Source organism: Halictus rubicundus, chromosome 10 (assembly GCF_050948215.1).
Source record: "Halictus rubicundus isolate RS-2024b chromosome 10, iyHalRubi1_principal, whole genome shotgun sequence".
Taxonomy (NCBI): Eukaryota; Metazoa; Arthropoda; class Insecta; order Hymenoptera; family Halictidae; genus Halictus; species Halictus rubicundus.
In genome coordinates, this window is record NC_135158.1 from 4769763 (window position 1) to 4790551 (window position 20789).

The following is a 20789-nucleotide window of genomic DNA, read 5'->3' on the forward strand; positions in this document are numbered from 1 at the left end:
GATTAACATTGCACGTCTTTGGATAATGAGAATCAATGAGCCTGCCAGTTACACTGCGGATTTGTGTGATTACAATAAAAAATTTTTGTGTCAATGGCAGGGAAAATCACCAGAGAACAAATTGAGATTTATTAGAAAATTTTCCTCGAATTATTTTGATGAAGTTATTATTAATCCTTCTACGGTATTAAATTTTTCGTAGACACATAAAATCCTCAGTCTGATCATAATGCTGTCAACTAGATGCAACAGAGCTTGTAGATCCTCAGACAAAATAAAAATTGTCGGAATCCTTTCGATAATTCTAGCAAATTGAGCACAGTGAAAAAAATGCACAAAATCCGCAGTCCAGGCATCTACACATAATTAAAATCGAATCTTTGCATCGATCACAGTTCGTTCAATTGTCCCAGGTTTCTTCAACCGCTTTTAGCCCACACAAAGTTCTTTCCGCTCCGCTTATTCTTCGTCTCCTCCGTGTTATCATAAACATCGACGACTTCTCTGATCACGTGTTGATTATACAGCCCTAAGTCGCTGGCCTGATGTCCTCTGTAAGGTCGATATTGGAAGTTGTGATGATCGTAGTAAGGGTATCCTCCGATTGGAGTTTCCTGAGGATATGTATTGAAACCGTGAAGTCCTCCTCCGGGATAGGCTGACGAGGCTGATGAGAATAAAGAGTTCCAGCCTAGCAGACCACTGATGAAGAGGGCCAACTTGGTCAGGATCAATGCTTTCTTCGTCAATAGGAGCAGGAAACCGAATAGCAGGGGTACGAGGGACACTAGGTTGAATTTGAACCCTAGAAGGAATGGTACTAGGAGGTGTCTGACCATCTGTCTTCCTGGAAAACGATCACAGTTGCTTCAATTAAGATCATCTACTTTTACAAGTGGATTATGTCTTGTATATCAGACTAGATATAAAATTATAGAGACGCTTTAAAATTTTAATAACAGAGGCTACTCGAAAGAGAAGACAATTTCAAAGAATTATTTTGAAACGGCAGACTTCTTCAAGGTCTGACCTATAATCACAATTGGTGCAATTTATATTTTCTACTTGCACTAGATCAGATCATGAAGGTGTCAGATCGTTGCAAGTAAAAACGTGTTAATTGACTCTATAAAGCTACAGGGCTTATCAGAGCTATTTATTCTGGAAGAACGTAGTTTTAGACGCTGAAGATGTCTCTGGCCTTCAACGCGAGTGGCCTTGACCGTGCTGCCTACTGCAGGTGAATCCGGAAACCTGCAGGTGAACGTCGCAGCAAGGATGCGAACCTTGATGATCATTGGGTTCGCTTCCAAGCTTATCAGGCTTGCTTAGAGCTCCCTCTACAAAACTTTGAATCCTCCCTATCCTTAATCATGCCTTTTACTTTTTACTCTAACTAGTGGTCCTTAGAGTCCTTGAAATTCTCAGAACATCAAAGATAGGTCAAGCCTGACACTAAAAATTTTTCTTTAATTGAATTGAATTAAATTTTACAGAAAAGCCAGCTATGTTCGGTTCATAATAGCATTCCAACGAAAGTGCTATTAGAACCTGCTATCAAAAAATTAAAAATACCAATTGCCTACATTTTCCCAATTTTCCTCACCTGGACCAGCCTGCCTATCCGCAAAGGCAGTTTGTCTATCATTCAACACGAACTCCAACATTCCATTTCCATTGAGCATAGGTCCAGCCCTAAGTTGCAGCCCAGGATACAAAGTATCCAAATTCCACTTGAGACTCCTTCGTTCCATTAACCTGGTGGCAGCTTTCACAATACTCCCAAAATCCTTCGGATCATAATCCCAATCCAGAAGATCCCTGCCAAACCCATCAGCCCTCTCCAAATGAGCATCCCCAAACTCCAAATCATCATCTTGATTCAACGACTGCAGAGCACTGAGAGCCCCCCTATTGACACATTCGACGGTACCATACTCTTTCCTGGCTAGGCAGGTCCCAAACGCTTCTGCGAAGCTCGAAGGTTCCTCTGTGTTCAATATAGGCTCTTCTCTCGGCTCCATGATCACTGTGATCCCCGTGGAGACGAAGATGAACAGACAGAAGCTGCGCAATTCGTGCTTCATAGTGGACATCGGTCAACGCCGGACGGGAATAATGCCGAAGGAAGACCGTGGAGAAAGTCGATAAGGTTTCGTGTAAATGCGTCGAGATGAAAGTCCCGTGCGAGGAAAGGGGAATGCGTAATTAAGCCGATCGCTCCGCTCTGGGAACAGATAATTCGCATTGCATACGGTCCCTGAAGCGGGGGGGCTCGTTGGGAGATGCGCAGGAAAGATTGGAAACTAACTGGCTCGAAACTTGAATTTTTAGCAGGCATCTCATTACCTTCCACTTATATTTTGCTTGTCATTTTCTTCTTTAAGAAACCGCGGTGAAAGAGAAATGTATCCAATGCTCATTCGGTTCGTTAAGAAACTCTTTCGTAGTCAAAGCAAGTTCCCTTTCATCTTGGCTTTACAAAAATGTTAATTTTGACTAATGTTCTCAACAGATCGGGGATCTTTACGCAAAATACAAATGTTCCATTTGGAACGGAAAAAATAGAAACCGTATAGAAAGTTTCTTCTTTCTTTCTTCCTTATTCTTTCTGTAACACTTTACCACAGTGATTGCTCTGCGCACCACTTCAGTTTCTTAACACCCTAACGAATCTGAGTACACAAAAGTGTATCGTAGCTAAAATTCATAACTAGACTACGGATTTTGAAGAAAAATGACTTAATAAAATAACAAATCTTAAAAACATGTTGGTACTGAAACTACGAGCACTGGGCCATCTCAAATCACCGATTTTGCAACCCCCACACCTTTCCCAGCTCTTCGAGATCTAAAGTCCCAATCTTCTCACTTTCCACATCCCTCCACTGATCCACGTCGACGATCTTTCCTCACCTAACGCGTTTCCACATTTTGTCTCGGATCGACACCATCAACTAGCAACGTTACACGTTCCACCATCGATTTTTACGGCGGAAAACCGAGGAGACCTGGTGTCGCAAGAAATGCGGCCGGGTTCCGAAACAATACTGTTGATCTAGCACCCATGATCCAGCGGCTATATAGGCGTCAAGGGGGCGTTCACACGCGACGGAACAATCGGTTTCACTCGACGGGTTCGCCGAGCAGCGAAAGTCCGCGGGTGTATTTCGTGCATGGGTCCCTGGATACGCCGGATGCACCCGAAGAGGAGCAATTCATCATCCGGGGTCCGGCATCCTGGGACTCGTTACCCCGTCAAGACTTGTCCAGGTGTCCTAGAAGCAACGAGGAGAAACTCGAAGTCGTAGGGAAAGAAAACAAGAGTCAAAACAAACAAAGAAGACAGCGAGGACGAATATTTCTTATTGCGAACGTGCTTCTTCGAGACTCAATCTTGTAGAGTACATGATCTAACGCGATTAGTGACGCATGCATGGTCTAACCTGGGTTTTAGTGCTGTCCGAGGTTCTATCGTTTATTTTTAACAATTTTACAAGACTTTTTTGAAAGACTGAATGCATGACTGGGTCTTGTAGATTTAGTTAATTGTAAATTGTTCGTTTTCATTAAGGAACATTCGTTTATTTGATCATAAAGTTAATAGCTGTGACCTAGATTACGGAATAAGTTAATGGAATGTTATATTATAATTCTACATAGGTGCTAATTCTATCGGGGATTGGATTTAACGGTCCATCTTGTTGATCATGCGTTGCAGTCTCCAGCGCGCTCGCCTAGTCACGCGTTGCAGTCTCCGGCGTGCTCGCGTAACCGCGCGTTGAAGTCTCCGGTCGTTACAAGTTGTTTCCTATTTTGCTCTCCTGTTATTATCTTTCAACATTAATTGAAACAGCTTTTTATTTTTTACAGTATTCGTATTCTCATTAACTTTCCAAACTAATAATAAAATCGCCAATTGTACCATGTAAACCAATACCGATTCTAGATTTATAGAACTCGTTACGAAGTCTGGCCTAGAAGCAACGAGGAGAAATTCTAACACTGTAGAGAAAAGAATCGAAGCGGACGAGGAAAATAGCCAAGACGGTCAACAAAGTAGACAGTGTGCTGGTAAACACTGGGTAGCGTTAACGCGATTACGAGCAGTTAGCACGTGCCGGATGTCGACCGAGTGAAATCCACGGCAAATACAGTCTGTCGAAAAAATATCCGAACACCCATCAAACCAGAATAACTTTCGTAAAACTTGCTAAAAGGATCAGTTCACTAAGAGACTTATAAAAATCTTCTTCGGGAAATTACAGCTAATCATACAACTTTCTCATTTGTGTCTCGAACGAAAGTTTTAACAAATAGGTTAAACTAGTCCAGTTCAATAAGTTCAGAAAGGAACGACAGGCATTGGGAGTCGTAAAAATATTCGGAGCAGCAATTTCCGCTACTTTGAACTGTTTATAACTCGTGTAAACGTTGCTCAATTTCGTTGAAACTTCCAGGATACATACAACTGACATAAATTTGCTATTCACTATTTTCTTCGTGACTTCTGCCAATTGCAATCTTCTCTGTAAACGATCCTTAACTACTGTTTCTAAATTCTAGAGCAATTTCAAGTAGTTTCGGTCCAGTTTGATGAAACCCACTGCATTTCAGAGGTTGTGAAGATTTCAGGCTGAGGGTAAAAGAGAGGCAGGCGATCGTGTTCATATAAAATTAGGATTTATTTATAAATAATGCGATAAGTTACATGGCAGCCCCATTCGGGGCAGAATATAAATAATCATTGGAATTAAATCTGGTGGACCTGTGCAGGTACTGACTACGAGTCCGAGCGCGTTCGTCCCGGGATCTCCGTTTGAGATCGCTCCGAAGCGTCGACCCCAAGAAGGGATACCGCACTAGGGGATTGTGTGTCTCGGGGGTGCGCGACTGCCACCATACATTCACTGTTCCTAACAAAACAAAAAGTCTGTCCTGTGTCTGTCACCGTAGCAATGATCGTCGCGTCGTTTCGTCTAACAAAGACGAAAGCCGTCCGAGCTGAGAGTGTCCCGTGTCGTCGATCGGTCACAGTTCGTTCGTCACAGTTCGGTCACTGGTCACGTAATAATGCGTGGTAATCGTCTTAAACAACTAACAGAAAATCTAAAAACAGGTCCTCGGTCCAGGTCGTGGATGGTCGTGGCGATAAAGATCGTTTGACGATCTTTTTGACGAGTTTTGCACACGGTGCTCGAGAGGATTCGAGCCGCGCAGCCCCCCGGGTGATCGCCAGCGGCTTTGACGATCACTTTGACGAGCGAAGGTAGCGAAATGTGAGCGTGGTTGATGATGCTAGGCGGCCACGAAGTTATTCGGATGGCTTGTACGCTTTGTACGCGAGCTCGGAGCCAGACGATGATCTTGCCCAGCCGTGGTGGTCGTGGTGCTCTTCGTGGCCGTACGAGTGGACAGGGTGAGCAACGACCTCGTAGCTCTGGTGTTTGTTGGCGAACAGCTTCTGCAGGGCGATTATGGCGCTGATGATAAGGGCGATCTTGCCGATAGCAAGAGCCTTCAGGGCCAGTAGTGCCAGAGCGCCGAGAGCGATCGGGATCAAGGCTGCGGCCTTCAGTTTCAGGAGCAGCAGGATCGGCAGCAGCGATTTCACGATCTTCTTCTTTTTGCCGCGAGCTGCAATCACATCGAGCAATTGTTAACTTGGGCACTTCGATTTTCTATCGGTTCTGGGGATTACGCGGTCAGTCAATCGTTAACTTGGGGATTTCTACTGATCAACTCTACTGACTCTAAAGGGTATTTAAAAATTGATTGCAAATTATGAGATACGACAACTTTCCAGCACTACTGTGTACTTCCTAGAATACGACGATGGCTATTTCATAGCCATATAATTTCAAACAACCGTTAGAAATACTTAAAGCACTACAAGTTATTCGTACTGGTAAACGATAGGAGCAAAGGGAAAAATGAAAGAGTATTTTCTCTTGAACAAACTGTAAATGAACTAACGCTCGTTAAAGTTCAAGTTGTCGAAGATGATTACCTTCGTCGAACGAACGGGAGACCTCCTCAGGGATGCTGAGCTCGACGGTGTGCGTGGAGAGGAACCTAGCGGTCCTGTCGAAGAGGGCCTCGTTGATGGCGGCTTCCTTGGCCTCTACCTCAGCTGGCAGGGTATTTTCGATGTCGTTGAGGGACCTGGCGTTGTCAGCCCGGCTGGAAAGTAAAATCCTCCGGTGAGTCATCGCTCGGTACAAGATCGGCGCGCACCTGTGTCCAGGTGTCGTTCCCCTCATACCTGTTCTTAGACTCCTCGGTCTGCACGATCTTGAAGCCATCGACCACGTCGATGTCGGCGGATCTGGCCGCCCTGTCGACGAAACGCAACGCCTTCAGCTTCAAGCACACCGCGAGATCCTCCTCGCCGGAGCACGATGCGTAGACATCGAGGGCTTCTTCGAGGATCGACGATTGTGCAACCGGGTCCTGGGTGGCCGGCGCGGCGAAGGTGGACGCGGCAAAGACCGCAGCGATTACCACGTACTTGAACATGTTTCCTCCGTAGGGGGTGTTGATTAGAGCTTCGGCTGGTTATACACCAAGTAAAACAAGAACCAACTGTGCGGCGGACTCCTTTCGGGCTCCTCTCTCCGGGTGACACTCCCAAAAGTGGACGGAACGCTCGCACCGTAACTCGGGAACAACTGCGGCGATCGTATCGACACTGACCGAAAGAATCACGATTGCTGCCTTTTATCCTCGTCGCGAAAGGGGCCCGCGTACGTTTTTGAAATTTTGATGGCCCCCACCGGTCTGGTCCCCGGGCGACCCCCTCTCCCCCCTTCTTCCAGACCCGTACGAGCTATTGGTTCTCCTCGAGGCGGTCGGTGTCCCTCGTGGTTCCTCTCTGTCGCGCGCCTCCACGAGAGCTCGCATACTCTTCCTTCTTCTTCGCGCTCTCCTCTCCTCTCCGTGTTCTCGCTCTCTTCGGCCGGACCGCTCGTCCGGCCAGCCCTCCGCAATTGTATGCGTGCGTTCGGCCCGTGTACGTGTGGCTATCGTACGAGGGGCCACCTCGATGACCAGGGCCCGATCCCCCTGCAAACGAGAAGCGGGGCCCGATTCCCGGGAGAGGGAGAGTGGAAATCGGTGGAAGATGCTTCTTCTTGCCCACGCGTCGCTGCCCTTTTCCAGCCGCGGAGATTCGGGCATCCACCGGACACGCAGAGACGCGCCGGCGCGGGTCAAAGCCGAGACCGAGGAGACCCGATCGAGGCCCGAATGGAACGCGGATTCCAGCTGCAACCGCTTCCGGTAAGAGTAGACCCGTCTCGGCCCGCTCGGACGTCCAACCGCACGTTTGTGATCAAGCGTGATTTTTCGGGCTCGGGAGACTTTCTGACGGGTGTTATTCCTCAGGTTTACTTCAATCTATTTCTTAGAAGAATAGCGTGGGTACTGGGGTTTTGTAGATTTGATGGTGGAGGACATGTAAGACTCTTTCGAGATCGAATCTTGTAGATTACATTCACGTCCACGTTTAATTATACGGTCTCGCGGTACATTTATTTAAATTTCACGCTTTATTTTAATTGTTCTATGATGAAAGTAGAATGGGTATTAGAATTAGCAGATATAATAGTGTCAGGTGTGTAACACTCTCTTCAGTAGCGGATTTTGTAGGCTGCTGTCGTTTTAGAGCTGTCCATTTCGCATTTTAATTATTTCAGAATAATAATAGTATAATGAATTTTGAAGGTATGAAATTATAAATGTGTAAGAATTCTTTTTGCGATCAGACTTTGTATGTCCTTGCGATTTTGAGGTTGTTCACTTCCTGTTTTAATTGTTTAACCAGGAAAATAGACTACCGGGTTTTTAATTTTGCAAATGTTTTGCAGCGAAGTGTGTAATAGACTTTGTAGATCGGTTTTGGTAATGTTCAAGAAATATTTGATAGTAGACCGGGTCAAACAGGCTAGGCTTTAGTAGTCTACAGATGGCTAATATAAAAAGAGAGCTGCAGAAACGAGGTGTCTCGTTTCGTTCGAAGACACGTGGAGAATATTTTAAGGATCGGATATTCAAGGTCAATTATATTCATGGAGGACTGTTGACATTGAAACTGAACCCCGCGAGGCACCGTAGGGAGCGTCGATAAATTATCGATGAACGAAGAAATGATCGACATTTATGCCTGACTTGGTGCCGACAATTATCATTCGAACCACACCGGCTGCTTCTAAAAAGTAATCCAATGGAGGGTAATTCTCGCAGCAGAATTTGCATTGAATCGAGCATTAAAATTACCTTCCACGTCTGCAACATCGTGCAGCACAGTTCACGTCAGCAAAACAAATGTAATGGCAGTTTTCTAAATTAATGTCACATTTGAGAATCAAATATTCAATTTAGAATTAACACGTTATTTCTAGAAATTGACTAGATTTTAACGTGAAAACTCCATTACGAAGTAACCGACAATTTTTCAATGCTGGCTACGAATGAAACAGGTGCGAAGCTCGCGTGAAACCCACAAAATTCGCGGCGGCGCTCAACGCGCTAATTACAAAAATACTCGAAGTGTCTGTCCGAAATATTTCCACCGTGTTCGTAGAAACTCGGACGCCTAGAAAGTAATAAGTCATTCACAAAATTCCATTTCGTTCGGACAACCGTGTAGTGGGGATGATTAACGAACCTCCGGGGGTCCGTTAGCTTTCCCTGCGAGAGGTTCCCATGGTTTCACGCATAACTTAATCTGTCGAGAGGAAAACGTGGCTGTAGTTCAGCGAAAAGTCGCGACGACGATGATATCAAGGATATCCGCGGCGGTTTCGCTTTCAGCAAGCCGTATAATACCTCGAGCCTCGCGGAGAAGCTCACCGGAATATCTCACGCCTCCGCAACTTTCCTCGGCGTGCTGTCGAACAGGATTTCGCGGGTTTCTGCGAGGCCTGTGGACTTTTCACGGCACACATACCAAGCATACCTAACCGGTCCTTCGATTCTAGACGAAATCGCACGATTATTCGGAACGGTCCCGAGGACTTTTCTCGCTAACTGTAATTCGCAGTTAAGCCGCATTCCCAGGGACGATCTCTCTCTCTATCTCTCTTTCTCTGTTTCCGGCTGCCTCCCCTTTCTGCGTCGTTCGGGCGTCCCATTCATTCGGATCGAGTGTCATCGGTGTTCCGGTGGTCCTCGCCGGCCGGCCATCTTCGAAATTAATATATTCGCGGGGAACGTTTAACGGTTTTTCATGGAATGTCCACGCAGACGAGTTGGGCTCGAGCCAACCGAACACCGGAGTCCATCGTGGCGTGGCCGCGCCTCGCCTCGCCGTGACCCCGAAGACGTCTCTCGCCTAGAAAAACAAGGCGAACGCAGGGAAGAAAGATGATGGGAGGCCTGGAACGAGGATCGAGCCGTTTCCGATCGTGGCAGCCCGCCGCCGGACAGAACGATCGCCGGCCGCGACGCGACTTTCTCCGCGGTCGAAGATGGTAACACGAGGTTACCTCGAATTTCTCGCTCACGAGTCCCCTTTACGTCTCAATCTGAGCCGTCGATTTCGGGGTAATTCGCTAATTGACCCTTCGAGACCTTATCTTAATCGCGAGCTTCGAACTTTCCGGTCTTGAATGGAAACTTGAAATTTTTGTTCTAACGCCGTCGTTACTTCTTCGTCACGATTTTTATTCTAGATACTTGAAGGTCGTCCGGATAAATACACTGAGGATTTTATGCGAAATAAAAATTGTCTGTCATAGGTATTCTTAAATTCTTAAATAGTACGTACCCCATTTTGTCATACATGCATAAAATCCGTAGCCTAATGAATTTTAGCGAATATATTCGATAATTGTTGGTGTACTGTAAGGATATTTGTAAGTGACACGAAGATACATTGTAAGAACATTTGTAAAAGACATAAAGTAGAAATCTCCAACGTGATCGCCTAATTGCGCGGTGAAGTCTCCAGCGCACTTTCCTCGCCGCGCGTTAAAATCTCCAGCGCTTCGATCGATTTAGCACACCATTTCGAATATTTTCCTATTTTACTCTTCTACTATGACCTCCCAACGATTATTGCTAACTATAATTACAGTTTGTTAAGCACGTTTCCATTAACTTTCCAAATTAATAATGGAATCAGTAATTCTATCAAATAGTAAACCCACATTCGCACTGGATTTATAGAACTCGTAAATTCGACGGATTGTAAAAATCGTAAATACTTTTTAGCTGTGTTCAAGATGTCGGATTACCAGTGGCTTTCCAAATTGACACTAAAATCAGTATTTCTGCTAATTAAACCCGCATTAATACTACTGTTATGGAACTCGTTAATTTTTAAATAGATAGAAAGAGTCATAGAGATGGTGATTTCCAAATGAAATCAATGATTTTACCAAGCAAACCAGCACTTTCGCGCCAGACTTGCAGTACTCGCTAATGTGACGCATTAACGGAATCATAAATATTTTCTAGCTGTGCTCAACGTGCCATGTAAAGTGTGACACAATAAAAAGTGGTATACACTCATGTATACTACACGAAAAAATAAATGAAGAATGCTTTTCGTAAAACACTCTTCTCCTAAAATAGTTTACTTTCGCAGATTGTTTAATATGTACGTTGTAGAATAAGAGTAGAATACTCTAGAAATTCTATTTTCTATTTTTCACTCGATCATTCATATAAAATCCCCCAAATTGCAAACAATTACATACGGTGCACTATTTATTTTCCTCCCAGCTTAAGAAACGTTACATGTACAATCAATAATCTAGTGTTAATACCAAGCAAGAATAAACCGCTCGAAAAGCATATCGGAGCCGAGGAACCCGCCGGAACTTTCACGAGTCCGCGCGCGGCCCGTATCGAAAACCCACGAAAGTATATTAAGTTAATTACCCCGGTATGATAATAAGTAACCGAACAAGCGGGCCGTGCATGGCTCGCATCGTCCGAAAGAGGCTGCACGCGTCGGACGAGTTCTACAAAATCGTCTATACGCGGCCGAAACGAAAGTGTCTGCGAGCCACGCGAATGAAAAAGGAACACATCGAGACAAAGAGAACATCGAAAGAGAAGAGAATCGCCGGGCGTTACATCCCGGCGGAAGACTTTCACTTTATCTTCATCCGCCAATGTCGATTTTCAGTGGTTCGTTTTTCTCGCGTTGCTCGCTGTACGACGATCCGTAGATCCGAGGATCGAGCAACTGTTGATCAGCCAACCGTGTCACGAGTGATTTTCAATGATCACGCAGCACGTGACGACCCGATGATGCGGGGTCGATGGCGAGACACGAGAATAGCTCGTGGACCAAAACGCTAATCCTGGTGGCATAGCGAGCCGAGCTGTACGCGCCTGGGTAATGGAACACTTTCCTCTCGACGACGCCGGCGAGAGTGAACTCGCCTCAGGATCGAGGTCAGGTCAAGGCCCCCACGAAGCGAAGCCTTCTTCTTCTTCTTCTTCTTCTCTTCTCCGTTCTTCGTCTCCTTCGTCGACTCTCCACCTATCATCGCCACGAAACGCTGATTTGTTTCGTCATCCTCACATTATCCTACTCGCTAAACTCCTACTTCTTTATTTTGTAACATAATCTTCCTACAACTGTGACCTTAAATTTATAGATTTATTTTTAAATTCTTTTCTGGGCCTATATGTTTTCTTATTATTGGGATATACATTTCTTTTTATTATATTTTAGATGATTAATAATACTGCTTTGCTGCTCAATCTTTGCCATTGGATCTCTTCAACTATATTCAATTAAATATAGTGATTTTTGAGTTGTTGGTGAGTTCTATGCGTCTTCTCATAGTAACAGACTATAGAAATTAATACAGACTCCTTGGAGAGAGCACGTTCTATGTCAATTTTACAAAGTTTCAAGAATTTTGATTGATTAGAGGTATTACAAACAATACACGTGACAAAAATTTACAGTTTACTTGTATTACTTATCATGTATCTTCACTAGAAGCTTGATCATTATTGAACAGCAAAGAATTTTTGCTGAATCGAAAGCAATTAAACTAGCACATTTTTACGTCGACTGCAGTAAATTGGAAGTGTACATACATAAATTTTGGTCACTCTGCAATTTCTTTTCCACAAATATCCTCGAATGCAGTTACAAAATTCCGTGCATCACCTTTTAACTTTGCAACACGTGTCTCCGACACTTCCAGCATTTATAAAGAGAAACTTTTCCGAGTATAAATAGACAGATATAAAAAGATCATAATCGAAATCGACCGAAAGAAGTCGTTCCCACGACGAGTTAATTCTCATTCGGAAGTTTATAGACCTCGCATGTTGCGAAAGAAAGTGGTCGGAAGTAGGTCTCTCTCTCCCGAGATTTGCGAACGAACGAACAGGTGCATTCACGGGCGTCTGTCCACTGGTGATTATCATGATCCTCGCCGCGGAACTACTCGTACAGCAGGAAAATGTAGTGCATTAGTAAGCGGATACGCAATCCGCAAGAGCATGCCTCGCGCGCTTCAAATTATCCTTCTCCTTTTCTCTCTCCTTTGTAACGATGAACCAGCGCCGACCGATGACAGACGAAGACGGAGCCACGCAACTTTCCATATACGCTCGCGGTATGAATGAATGATCCTCCTTTTTTCTCTTATTCCGTTTCAGTGACTCTTCTATCCTCCGCTTAAGCTGTTCGCTTGCCGTACGAAAGGATTAATAAGAATCGTCTACGGGACTCGAAGAGACTTGCAAACTTTAAGGGATTTCATAACTCTAAGGGAGTTCAAAGCTCTAAGGGGCATAACTCTAAGGGAGGTCAAAAGCCAAAGGGATTTCAAAACTCTAAGGAACTTCATAATTCTAATAGAGGTCAAAAGCCTAAGGGATTTCAAAACTCTAAGGGACTTCATAACTCTAAGGGAGGTCAAAAGCCAAAGGGATTTCAAAACTCTAAGGGACTTCATAATTCTAAGGGAGGTCAAAAGTCTAAGGGATTTCAAAACTCTAAGGGACTTTATAATTCTAAGGGAGGTCCAAAGCCTAAGGGATTTCAAAACTCTAAGGGACTTCATGACTCTAAGGGAGGTCAAAAGCCAAAGGGATTTCAAAACTCTAAGGGACTTTATAATTCTAAGGGAGGTCCAAAGCCTAAGGGATTTCAAAACTCTAAGGGACTTCATGACTCTAAGGGAGGTCAAAAGCCAAAGGGATTTCAAAACTCTAAGGGACTTTATAATTCTAAGGGAGGTCCAAAGCCTAAGGGATTTCAAAACTCTAAGGGACTTCATAACTCTAAGGGAGGTCAAAAGCCAAAGGGATTTCAAAACTCTAAGGGACTTCATAATTCTAAGGGAGGTCAAAAGCCTAAGGGATTTCAAAACTCTAAGGGACTTCATAATTCTAAGGGAGGTCCAAAGCCTAAGGGATTTCAAAACTCTAAGGGACTTCATGACTCTAAGGGAGGTCAAAAGCCAAAGGGATTTCAAAACTCTAAGGGACTTTATAATTCTAAGGGAGGTCCAAAGCCTAAGGGATTTCAAAACTCTAAGGGACTTCATGACTCTAAGGGAGGTCAAAAGCCAAAGGGATTTCAAAACTCTAAGGGACTTTATAATTCTAAGGGAGGTCCAAAGCCTAAGGGATTTCAAAACTCTAAGGGACTTCATGACTCTAAGGGAGGTCAAAAGCCAAAGGGATTTCAAAACTCTAAGGGACTTCATAATTCTAAGGGAGGTCACAAGCCTAGGGGATTTCAAAACTCTAAGGGACTTCATAATTCTAAGGGAGGTCAAAAGCCTAAGGGATTTCAAAACTCTAAGGGACTTCATAATTCTAAGGGAGGTCAAAACACTAAGGGGCATAACTCTGAGGGAGGTCAAAAGCCTAATTCCTAAACACATAGGAATTCAGAGGCTCACCTAATACTGACCAATTTTCTACAGAACTTTTCCAGAACATTTCTGTGTGCTGTTCAAAGTGCTATCATCTTAAATTTCGAAAGCTAAGGATTCTCAGCTCCCATCAAGCGAGAGACCCTAAATAGAGCACTATATGTGAGTTCAAGGACCAACCTCCTACAGGCCTTCTTCCATTTCGCTAACTCTTCCAGCTTCTATCTAAGCATGAATATACATGAGTATACGTGGATTCAGAGACTAATTCTCCAGAAATGTTCCTCCATTTTGGTGACTCTCGAACCTTCTACTTAAACCAGCATCGTCTCCGCTTCCAAAGAATTCTCAAAGTAGAAGCAAGTGGGCAGCAAATATGAATCGAAGAGCTCACATGATCGAGGGTCCCGTGCTCCGGTATCGTGGATGAGTATATACGGGTGTCGCGAATTTCCCACAGATCTACGGAAAGAAAGCGGGCGCATCGGCCGTGTTTCCATCGGCACGATAATTGCCACTAAGCCCGGTCCGTCCCACTTGACACGGCCTACTTTCAACCTGATCCCGGCCGAATCGTCTGCTCCGGCCAAATCCACGGCTAATTAGCAACGTTTCGAAGCTTATCGTCCTCTATCCCCCGGGTTCCTGTCGAAGGATCAAGTTCGCTGGACCGTGGAAAAGGAGGCGAGGCAAGAGAGCAAGTCCGTTGGACTTGTCGGGCACGACTTTCGGCAGAAGAAGAAGAAGGGCTCTGGTTGGCATCCTCGGAACGGGACCACCTGACCCGAGGTGTGTTCGAGGATCGATGAACCTGAGTCGAGTAGGGAGATCGATCTGGTGGACCAGAGGAGAGGAAGAGGGGACAAGCAGGGCTCGGATGGAAGAGCGACTGGACGGATGATAGAGATGGAAGAGGACAGAGTGGACAGAGAGACGCGCACAGCTTTTTCTCCGGTGGACGGTAGAGAGTGTTAGGCGCACCTTGAAAAGGCTCAGCGCGGATGCTGACTGGCCTGGTCGGGTCTGGTCGGCCTGGTTTACTTCTCAGACAGACGTGTGTGCCTCGTACGAGTCGCACACGCGTGCAACACGGTCCCCGACGGCAAGTGCGTAAGGTGCCCAAGCGTTTCCAGTATGTAGGTAACAAGTCTCTGCCTCTTCACTGCCGCCTGCGCCGGCCTGCAAGCCGGAAGTGCTCTCCTGGCCTGCATCGGACCTCACAGATGTCGATGCCGATCGCCCGTGGCCGTCCAGCTAGCTAATCGACCTTTCTAATTGTCACGCTCGTTCCTGTCTCGGCGGCACGCTTCCGGCCAGCTCCACTTCCTCCGACCCTAGCACCCTGGCCGGGTTCACCGGAGCTTCTAATCTTCAAGTACTAATTCAGACAATTTCTCTGCTCTACGTCTCCACTAGTGATTTGATCTACTCATACAACCCTCGTGTCAATGTCTGCTTCATCGTTTAACAAGAATGCTTCCTATTTGCCAAAACATACACAGCTAGGGATAGACGTTTAAGAAGCACAACTAGTCCAGCTAAAATGAACAGCAAAACACGAACCGAAAGTACCTAGGTAGCGAAGGATCGACTGACGTAAGGATTAAGGTATGAAAGTGGATACCTAGGTAGCTAGAAATCGACGTAAAGATGAAGAATGAAATTTCGAATGAAACACGACTAAAGCGAACAGCGAAGACGAATGAAGATTAGAATAGGATGCGGAGCCGTGTCTGTGGAAGGAAGCTACGAGACGGGTGATAAGAATGATCTCGAGATGGCTGGTATGAATCTTAATATATTTGCGTATCTATAAATATACATGGCTGCCTCGCAGCACCGCGGGAAACAATAAATAGTGAGGATGACGTCGAACGGGCGCTCGCGGTGTCAATGAGGGTTCGGGCACGGATGACGCGGCGATTGGGGGCTATCCATGGGCGATGGGAGGAGGCAAGGTATGGGCAAGAAGCGGCGCCCGGTAACGCGCGTGAAAGCGAAGTCTGATGAGATTGCGAAGTGAAGACTCTCGTTGAGTCTCGGGGCCATTGTGTTCCTAGGTCGACGCTGGTTTGTAGGCGGAGTAGGCGAGGTCGTGGCTCGACCGTGCCCATCCGCTGGACCCGTGTCCTCCGCCAACCTGGACGACCTCGTGACCATGATCACCGCCGCCCGATACCAGCTTCTTCAGGCCGATAATGGAGGCTAGGACCAGCGCCAGTTTGCTGACGATCAACGCTTTGCCAGCCAGAAGAGCCAGAGCACCGAGAGCCAAGGGGACCAACGTGCCTCCGATCAGCAAGGGAATGGCCAAGAGACCGCTCATGTTCTTCTTCTTCTTGCGACCTGGGGAACCGCAGAGTGGTTAATCAGATTCGTCCGGCCGAGCGTGAATAATAAAATAACGACGATTACGTTCGTCGAATTCTAGCGGACGATAGATGCCAGTGGGCCATCCGGTCTACTGAACCAAGAAATTAGGTCCGGATGACTGGCTCGAGCGGGTCTCGAAGAGTCCGCCTCCGCGAGTCGACAGCACCGATTAGCACGCTCACCTTCCTCCACGAGGCTGCGCTGCAGCTCCTCCACGTTCGGCAGCTTCAGCTTCAGCGTGTGGCTCTGGAAGAACTTGACCACCTTGTCGAAGATCATGGTGTTCAGCGCGTCCTCCTTGTCGTCCAACGCTCTCGGTAGGTTGACCTCTATCTCCTGGATAGATTTCGGTGGTTCCTCGGTCGCGACCGGGTCGTCGCGAAGGAACGTGACACCGTCGGCCACGTTCAACTCGATGCTCCTGTACATCCTGTCCACCGCCGAGAGCAGTCTCACTTTGAGGCAGGGGCTGAGCTCCTGGTCGGCGCACTCTTTGTACACCTGGTAGATCTGCCGCAGGTCCCCGAAGACGTTGCTGTTGCCGGGCGACCTTGCGGTCTCCTCGTCGATCGAGTTGGTCGGGTTGGTCTCGGCCGACCTTGCCGAGGCCGTGGCCAGCAGGGCAGCCAGGAACGCGCAGCAGCGGCCGAAGTGTCTCATCGTGGATCAACTGGAGGATCTGCGAACGATTCACGATCTTTCTCGTTGGTGCTTCTTCGATTTACCGAAGACAAAGTTTCGACGAGTCGAGTCGATGTGAACAAGTGCGTATGCTAGCCACTCGAGTGCGATAGAATCGAATCGTCTCGTCGGATCTAAGGATAGGTACCTACCGAGGGAATGTCAGGATCAAGACAACTCGGTTGTCCTCTTCGGAGCGTCGTCTCCTTCCCGATTGCAACCACCGCGACTCGTTTAGGCCCACGCCACGCGAGATCCGTGCGTACAGAGAGCACTGTAACTGGACTGTCCGTAACGGAAGCCCTGCCCTAGCTCTATATATCTGGTCAGGTGTACCTCCGTAGCTGGCCTGGCGATATTCCTCCCCACCCACCGGCCCCGCGTACGTACGCGACCATTGTGGGAGCATTTTCATTGCCAAGGATCACCCGAGAACGGATTCCGTCCCGCAACCACCAGGCGCAATAGAGAGCAGAGTTCCGACGACGGGATCAGCCCGGAATTCAACTGTCCCTCCTTAGGCCTGTCCCTCCTGCATCCATCCCACCAGCCGGGACGATAAAACCGGCGATCACGGCGAATCGTTTCGCTACTCGCCGACGAACTCCCCTGCCCGGTGTCTCTCTCTCAGTCGGCTCGCTCCTAATCCGGTCGAACCGGATCATCGTGCCGCGACCGGCTGCATTTTCTGCATAGAACCGTGCCCGGTCTCGCAGCCTCGCAGCTTCCGCTCGGCGGCCACGTGCGCGACCGGATGGCACCGTGTGTCTCTCTTCCATCTTCCCAGCCGTTCGGTCCTACGATAAGCCTGAAATCGAAAGCGACCGGACGTTCCGTCGATTAGTCGTTTTAGAAACTTCAGGACGCGATCGATGCTTCGACGATCGGAATGGGCGGCATGCGCGAATAATACATGTCTGGGAGCCGTTTTTGTTAGAAGATGATCGTTACTGTTTCAGCGGATCAAGTGAAACTCGTTGGGTACCGTTAGAACCCGATCCGGCGCTATCAGCCGACCCGGTTAGCTTTTCCCCTTATCCTGTTGCAGAGTCCGAATCCTTGCCGTTTTCGTCCTGTCGCGGCGACGCCGCTGGTCTAGGTAACTAGGTCGCGCCAAGTGAAACCACGCCACCACGTAGACACGCGTAGGCCTTGCCGGAGGGTGCTCGGGGAAGGGGGATATCGTTCTGCCGGTGTCCGCGGACGCAGTGAAGCATCGAGAACCACCGAGGCAAGACTGAATATTTCGGGGGGAAGTGGTCCTGTTCCGGCACGATTTCTTTTCGCATTATCTCTCTCTCTCTCTCTCTCTCTCTCTCTCTCTCTCTCCCTAGCTTCCAACCTGCAGCCTCGATATGAATCACCGGATCCATCAAATTCAGCCGTGCAGACCACGGGATTCGCGGAGGATTGCCTGCTGGTCGTCCGATGGCTCGCTTTAACCTCAGCTGTGTAGATCACGGTGAATCAGCGATACGAATTGGAAAACAATGCAGACTGGTTTCAAGGACCTAAATTGGTCATCAGATCTCGCTCTTTACGCTTCGCCGAGCAGTCTAGGTTGCAGCGAATCGGTGGTCTATCGGACTTGCAGAACGAAGCAGACGGGTCATGATGATTTAAGGAGATTATTAATTGCACCTCGGGCACCTTGCTCCATTTAGCCGCCGACAAACAGTCTAGATCGCAGTGAACGAGCGATCGGCCAAATTCATACAGCCGTGCAGACAGGTTGCGAGGATTAAAGGAAGTTGTTAGCTGGTCATCCAAGCATCTCGCTCTCTATAGATACCGCCAAGCAGTCTAGTCAAGATCAGTGATCCACTAAACTCAAACAACGTTGCGGACTGTGGGCAAGGTTTGAAGAAGATAGCACTGTCTTGGGAGCCTGTCAGAAGGTAGGTTATCGGTCAATGTGAAATCCTTGGCTACTAAACTGAATGATAGATACGGATAATGCGAAGATCCTGTAGGATCGAAGCAGGTTATCAACTCGTTATCAGATATCTCTCTCAACGATGCAGAGTACCAATGGGAATCAGTGATACTCTGAACTCAATCGTAGATACAGATACAGAGATGCTGTAGAGTCAAAGTAGGTTATCAGTTTGTTATCAGGTATCTGTCTCAATTATCCTTGCAGAGTACCAATAGGAATCAGTGATCCTCTACACTCAATCAACAGTGCAACAGGTTGCAAAATTCACGGAATGTAATTCTCAGGTATCTCTATCTTTTTTTGTTCCTAGCTTTCATCAAGCTGCGTCCATGTAATTTAGCAATCCACTAATCAATCAAAGACGCAGACAGGCTAGAAAGCTTTTAAAAAAGTGTTACCTGATTATCAGATAATTACACTTCTCTGAAGGTTCTAGGAAGTCTCACTGTGACTCAGCGATCCAGTAAATTGAAGAATGCAGACATTGCAGTTCCCATCCAGTGGATCTTCAAGCACCTGTATTAATTTCTGTCACTTTCTTTCATCGGTAGACATCTCAACGTGATCTAGCAGTTCCCTAAATCCATCCAACGGTGCAGACAGGCCGCAGAGATCGAAGGATGTTGCCAGTCAGTCATCAGGCAGCCGGAACTGTTGATTGCGTCGCGTTACCGATTTCACGGCCGCGTACGTGCTGTGAAAATGATCTCTCGCGGCGAAAGCGACGCGATCTTGAACTTGCGCGGACTATCGCCGCTGCGAACTGTGGTCCACGTCATTTTCGCGTAGCACTTTAATTTACTAGTTTGCTTGAACAACATTTTTACATTTTAAAAAGTTGGCTGGAATTTCAAGACCTGACTCATTTCTTCAAAGTGTCTTCTAGAGGAAATATTCTACAACTAAATATAATATGACACACTTAGGAAGCGAATTTTTACAGTGGAACACTTTCAGGCTGTACCTTCCAGCTTTATATCCTACTTTACATCGAGCTCGGAGTCTATATACAAAATAAAAAATTTCTGCAACTCCTGCAAGCAACAGGAACCACCACTTCCTCCAATAAGTTCAGTAAATTAAAACTAACACGTCGGTACCCTTCGATGCTTCTAATTTTTCTACCATTCCGAATTGCAGTGTCATTTGCCATAATTGTATAAACTGTGCAGTGTAATTATACAAATGGAATGGAGAAATATGGAGCTTCTTAAATTTCTTCATTTTTATTTAAAATATGAGCACCGAACCCAATCTTTTCAAGCTTTTCAAGAATGCATTAAATCCTCCATCTAAACAGCAACAAAAATTGGGACCTCCCTAATGAGTAGACTACCTTTCATGCACTTACATAATAATTTCAACATTATATCGTATATCAGAACAGTTCTAGAGTTTCTTAACTGTCCTAAGTAGGTTCATAGAGCTACCTATGGGAACATAATCGACTTATATCATTCCATAGGAAGTTCTAAAGTGAAACAGAGGGAACGGGTTGCATTGAACAGAATTAGCAGAAGAAACAAGCATCTATGCAGTTCCTGTGCCTCACAATCAATGCACATGTACATTCTGCACAAGGATCTGCGTTCCACCAGCAACACTTGATTCAAACGTTCCAAAGGATTGCTTATCGCAATTCTGACTCGCCAAATCCTTATTTGGGACCACCATGAGCAACCCGGCGGTCCCCCCTGTCCGTTTCTCCAGGTGATTTCCGGTCCGGTATCGTCGTCCGATGATTTTCTGCATCGCGATGCCTGTTGATGGTTGTTGGCCGGTTGGCGGTGGTCGTCACGCGTCGCTCGTTCGGTCGCCAATGAAATCCTCGTTTTGATTACCGTGTGGCCCTGGCCACGAATCAGACGCGGCGACATTAGTCCCGGTATGCAGGCCACCGGCTTCAAGTTCGCGCATCCGGCTGCATGCCGGCC

At 46.7% G+C, this 20789-nt stretch overlaps 3 protein-coding genes across 3 annotated transcripts; all 3 read right to left on the reverse strand.

Moving 5' to 3' along the window:
• Positions 1-419: 419 nt before the first annotated feature.
• LOC143358196 (uncharacterized) lies at positions 420-2087 on the reverse strand. Its single transcript, XM_076795153.1, has 2 exons — positions 1607-2087; positions 420-847 (listed from the first exon to the last, which is right to left on the reverse strand). The coding sequence occupies exons 1-2, from the start codon at positions 2085-2087 to the stop codon at positions 420-422; spliced, it is 909 nt and encodes a 302-aa protein (XP_076651268.1).
• A 3162-nt stretch (positions 2088-5249) lies between these two features.
• On the reverse strand, positions 5250-6675 carry Osi9 (DUF1676 domain-containing protein Osi9). The gene is made up of 3 exons (XM_076794427.1): positions 6266-6675; positions 6011-6183; positions 5250-5637 (listed from the first exon to the last, which is right to left on the reverse strand). Exons 1-3 carry the CDS (start codon positions 6517-6519, stop codon positions 5315-5317), a joined length of 750 nt encoding a protein of 249 aa, XP_076650542.1. The 5' UTR covers positions 6520-6675; the 3' UTR covers positions 5250-5314.
• A 9243-nt stretch (positions 6676-15918) lies between these two features.
• Positions 15919-16895, reverse strand: LOC143358197 (uncharacterized). Its single transcript, XM_076795154.1, has 2 exons — positions 16418-16895; positions 15919-16208 (listed from the first exon to the last, which is right to left on the reverse strand). Exons 1-2 carry the CDS (start codon positions 16893-16895, stop codon positions 15919-15921), a joined length of 768 nt encoding a protein of 255 aa, XP_076651269.1.
• Between the last annotated feature and the right edge of the window lie 3894 nt (positions 16896-20789).

What these genes read in the sequence shown, in the direction of transcription:
- LOC143358196 (XM_076795153.1), bottom strand. Translation starts at nt 2,087, where the DNA reads ATGAAGCACGAATTGCGCAGCTTCTGTCTGTTCATCTTCGTCTCCACG. An exon ending in GGATAGGCAGGCTGGTCCAG is followed by an intron (nt 848 to 1,606) that starts GTGAGGAAAATT and finishes ATCGTTTTCCAG; the next exon opens with GAAGACAGATGGTCAGACAC.
- Osi9 (XM_076794427.1), bottom strand. Translation starts at nt 6,519, where the DNA reads ATGTTCAAGTACGTGGTAATCGCTGCGGTCTTTGCCGCGTCCACCTTC. An exon ending in ACCGAGGAGTCTAAGAACAG is followed by an intron (nt 6,184 to 6,265) that starts GTATGAGGGGAA and finishes TTTACTTTCCAG; the next exon opens with CCGGGCTGACAACGCCAGGT. An exon ending in CTCCCGTTCGTTCGACGAAG is followed by an intron (nt 5,638 to 6,010) that starts GTAATCATCTTC and finishes ATGTGATTGCAG; the next exon opens with CTCGCGGCAAAAAGAAGAAG.
- LOC143358197 (XM_076795154.1), bottom strand. Translation starts at nt 16,895, where the DNA reads ATGAGACACTTCGGCCGCTGCTGCGCGTTCCTGGCTGCCCTGCTGGCC. An exon ending in GCGCAGCCTCGTGGAGGAAG is followed by an intron (nt 16,209 to 16,417) that starts GTGAGCGTGCTA and finishes GCGGTTCCCCAG; the next exon opens with GTCGCAAGAAGAAGAAGAAC.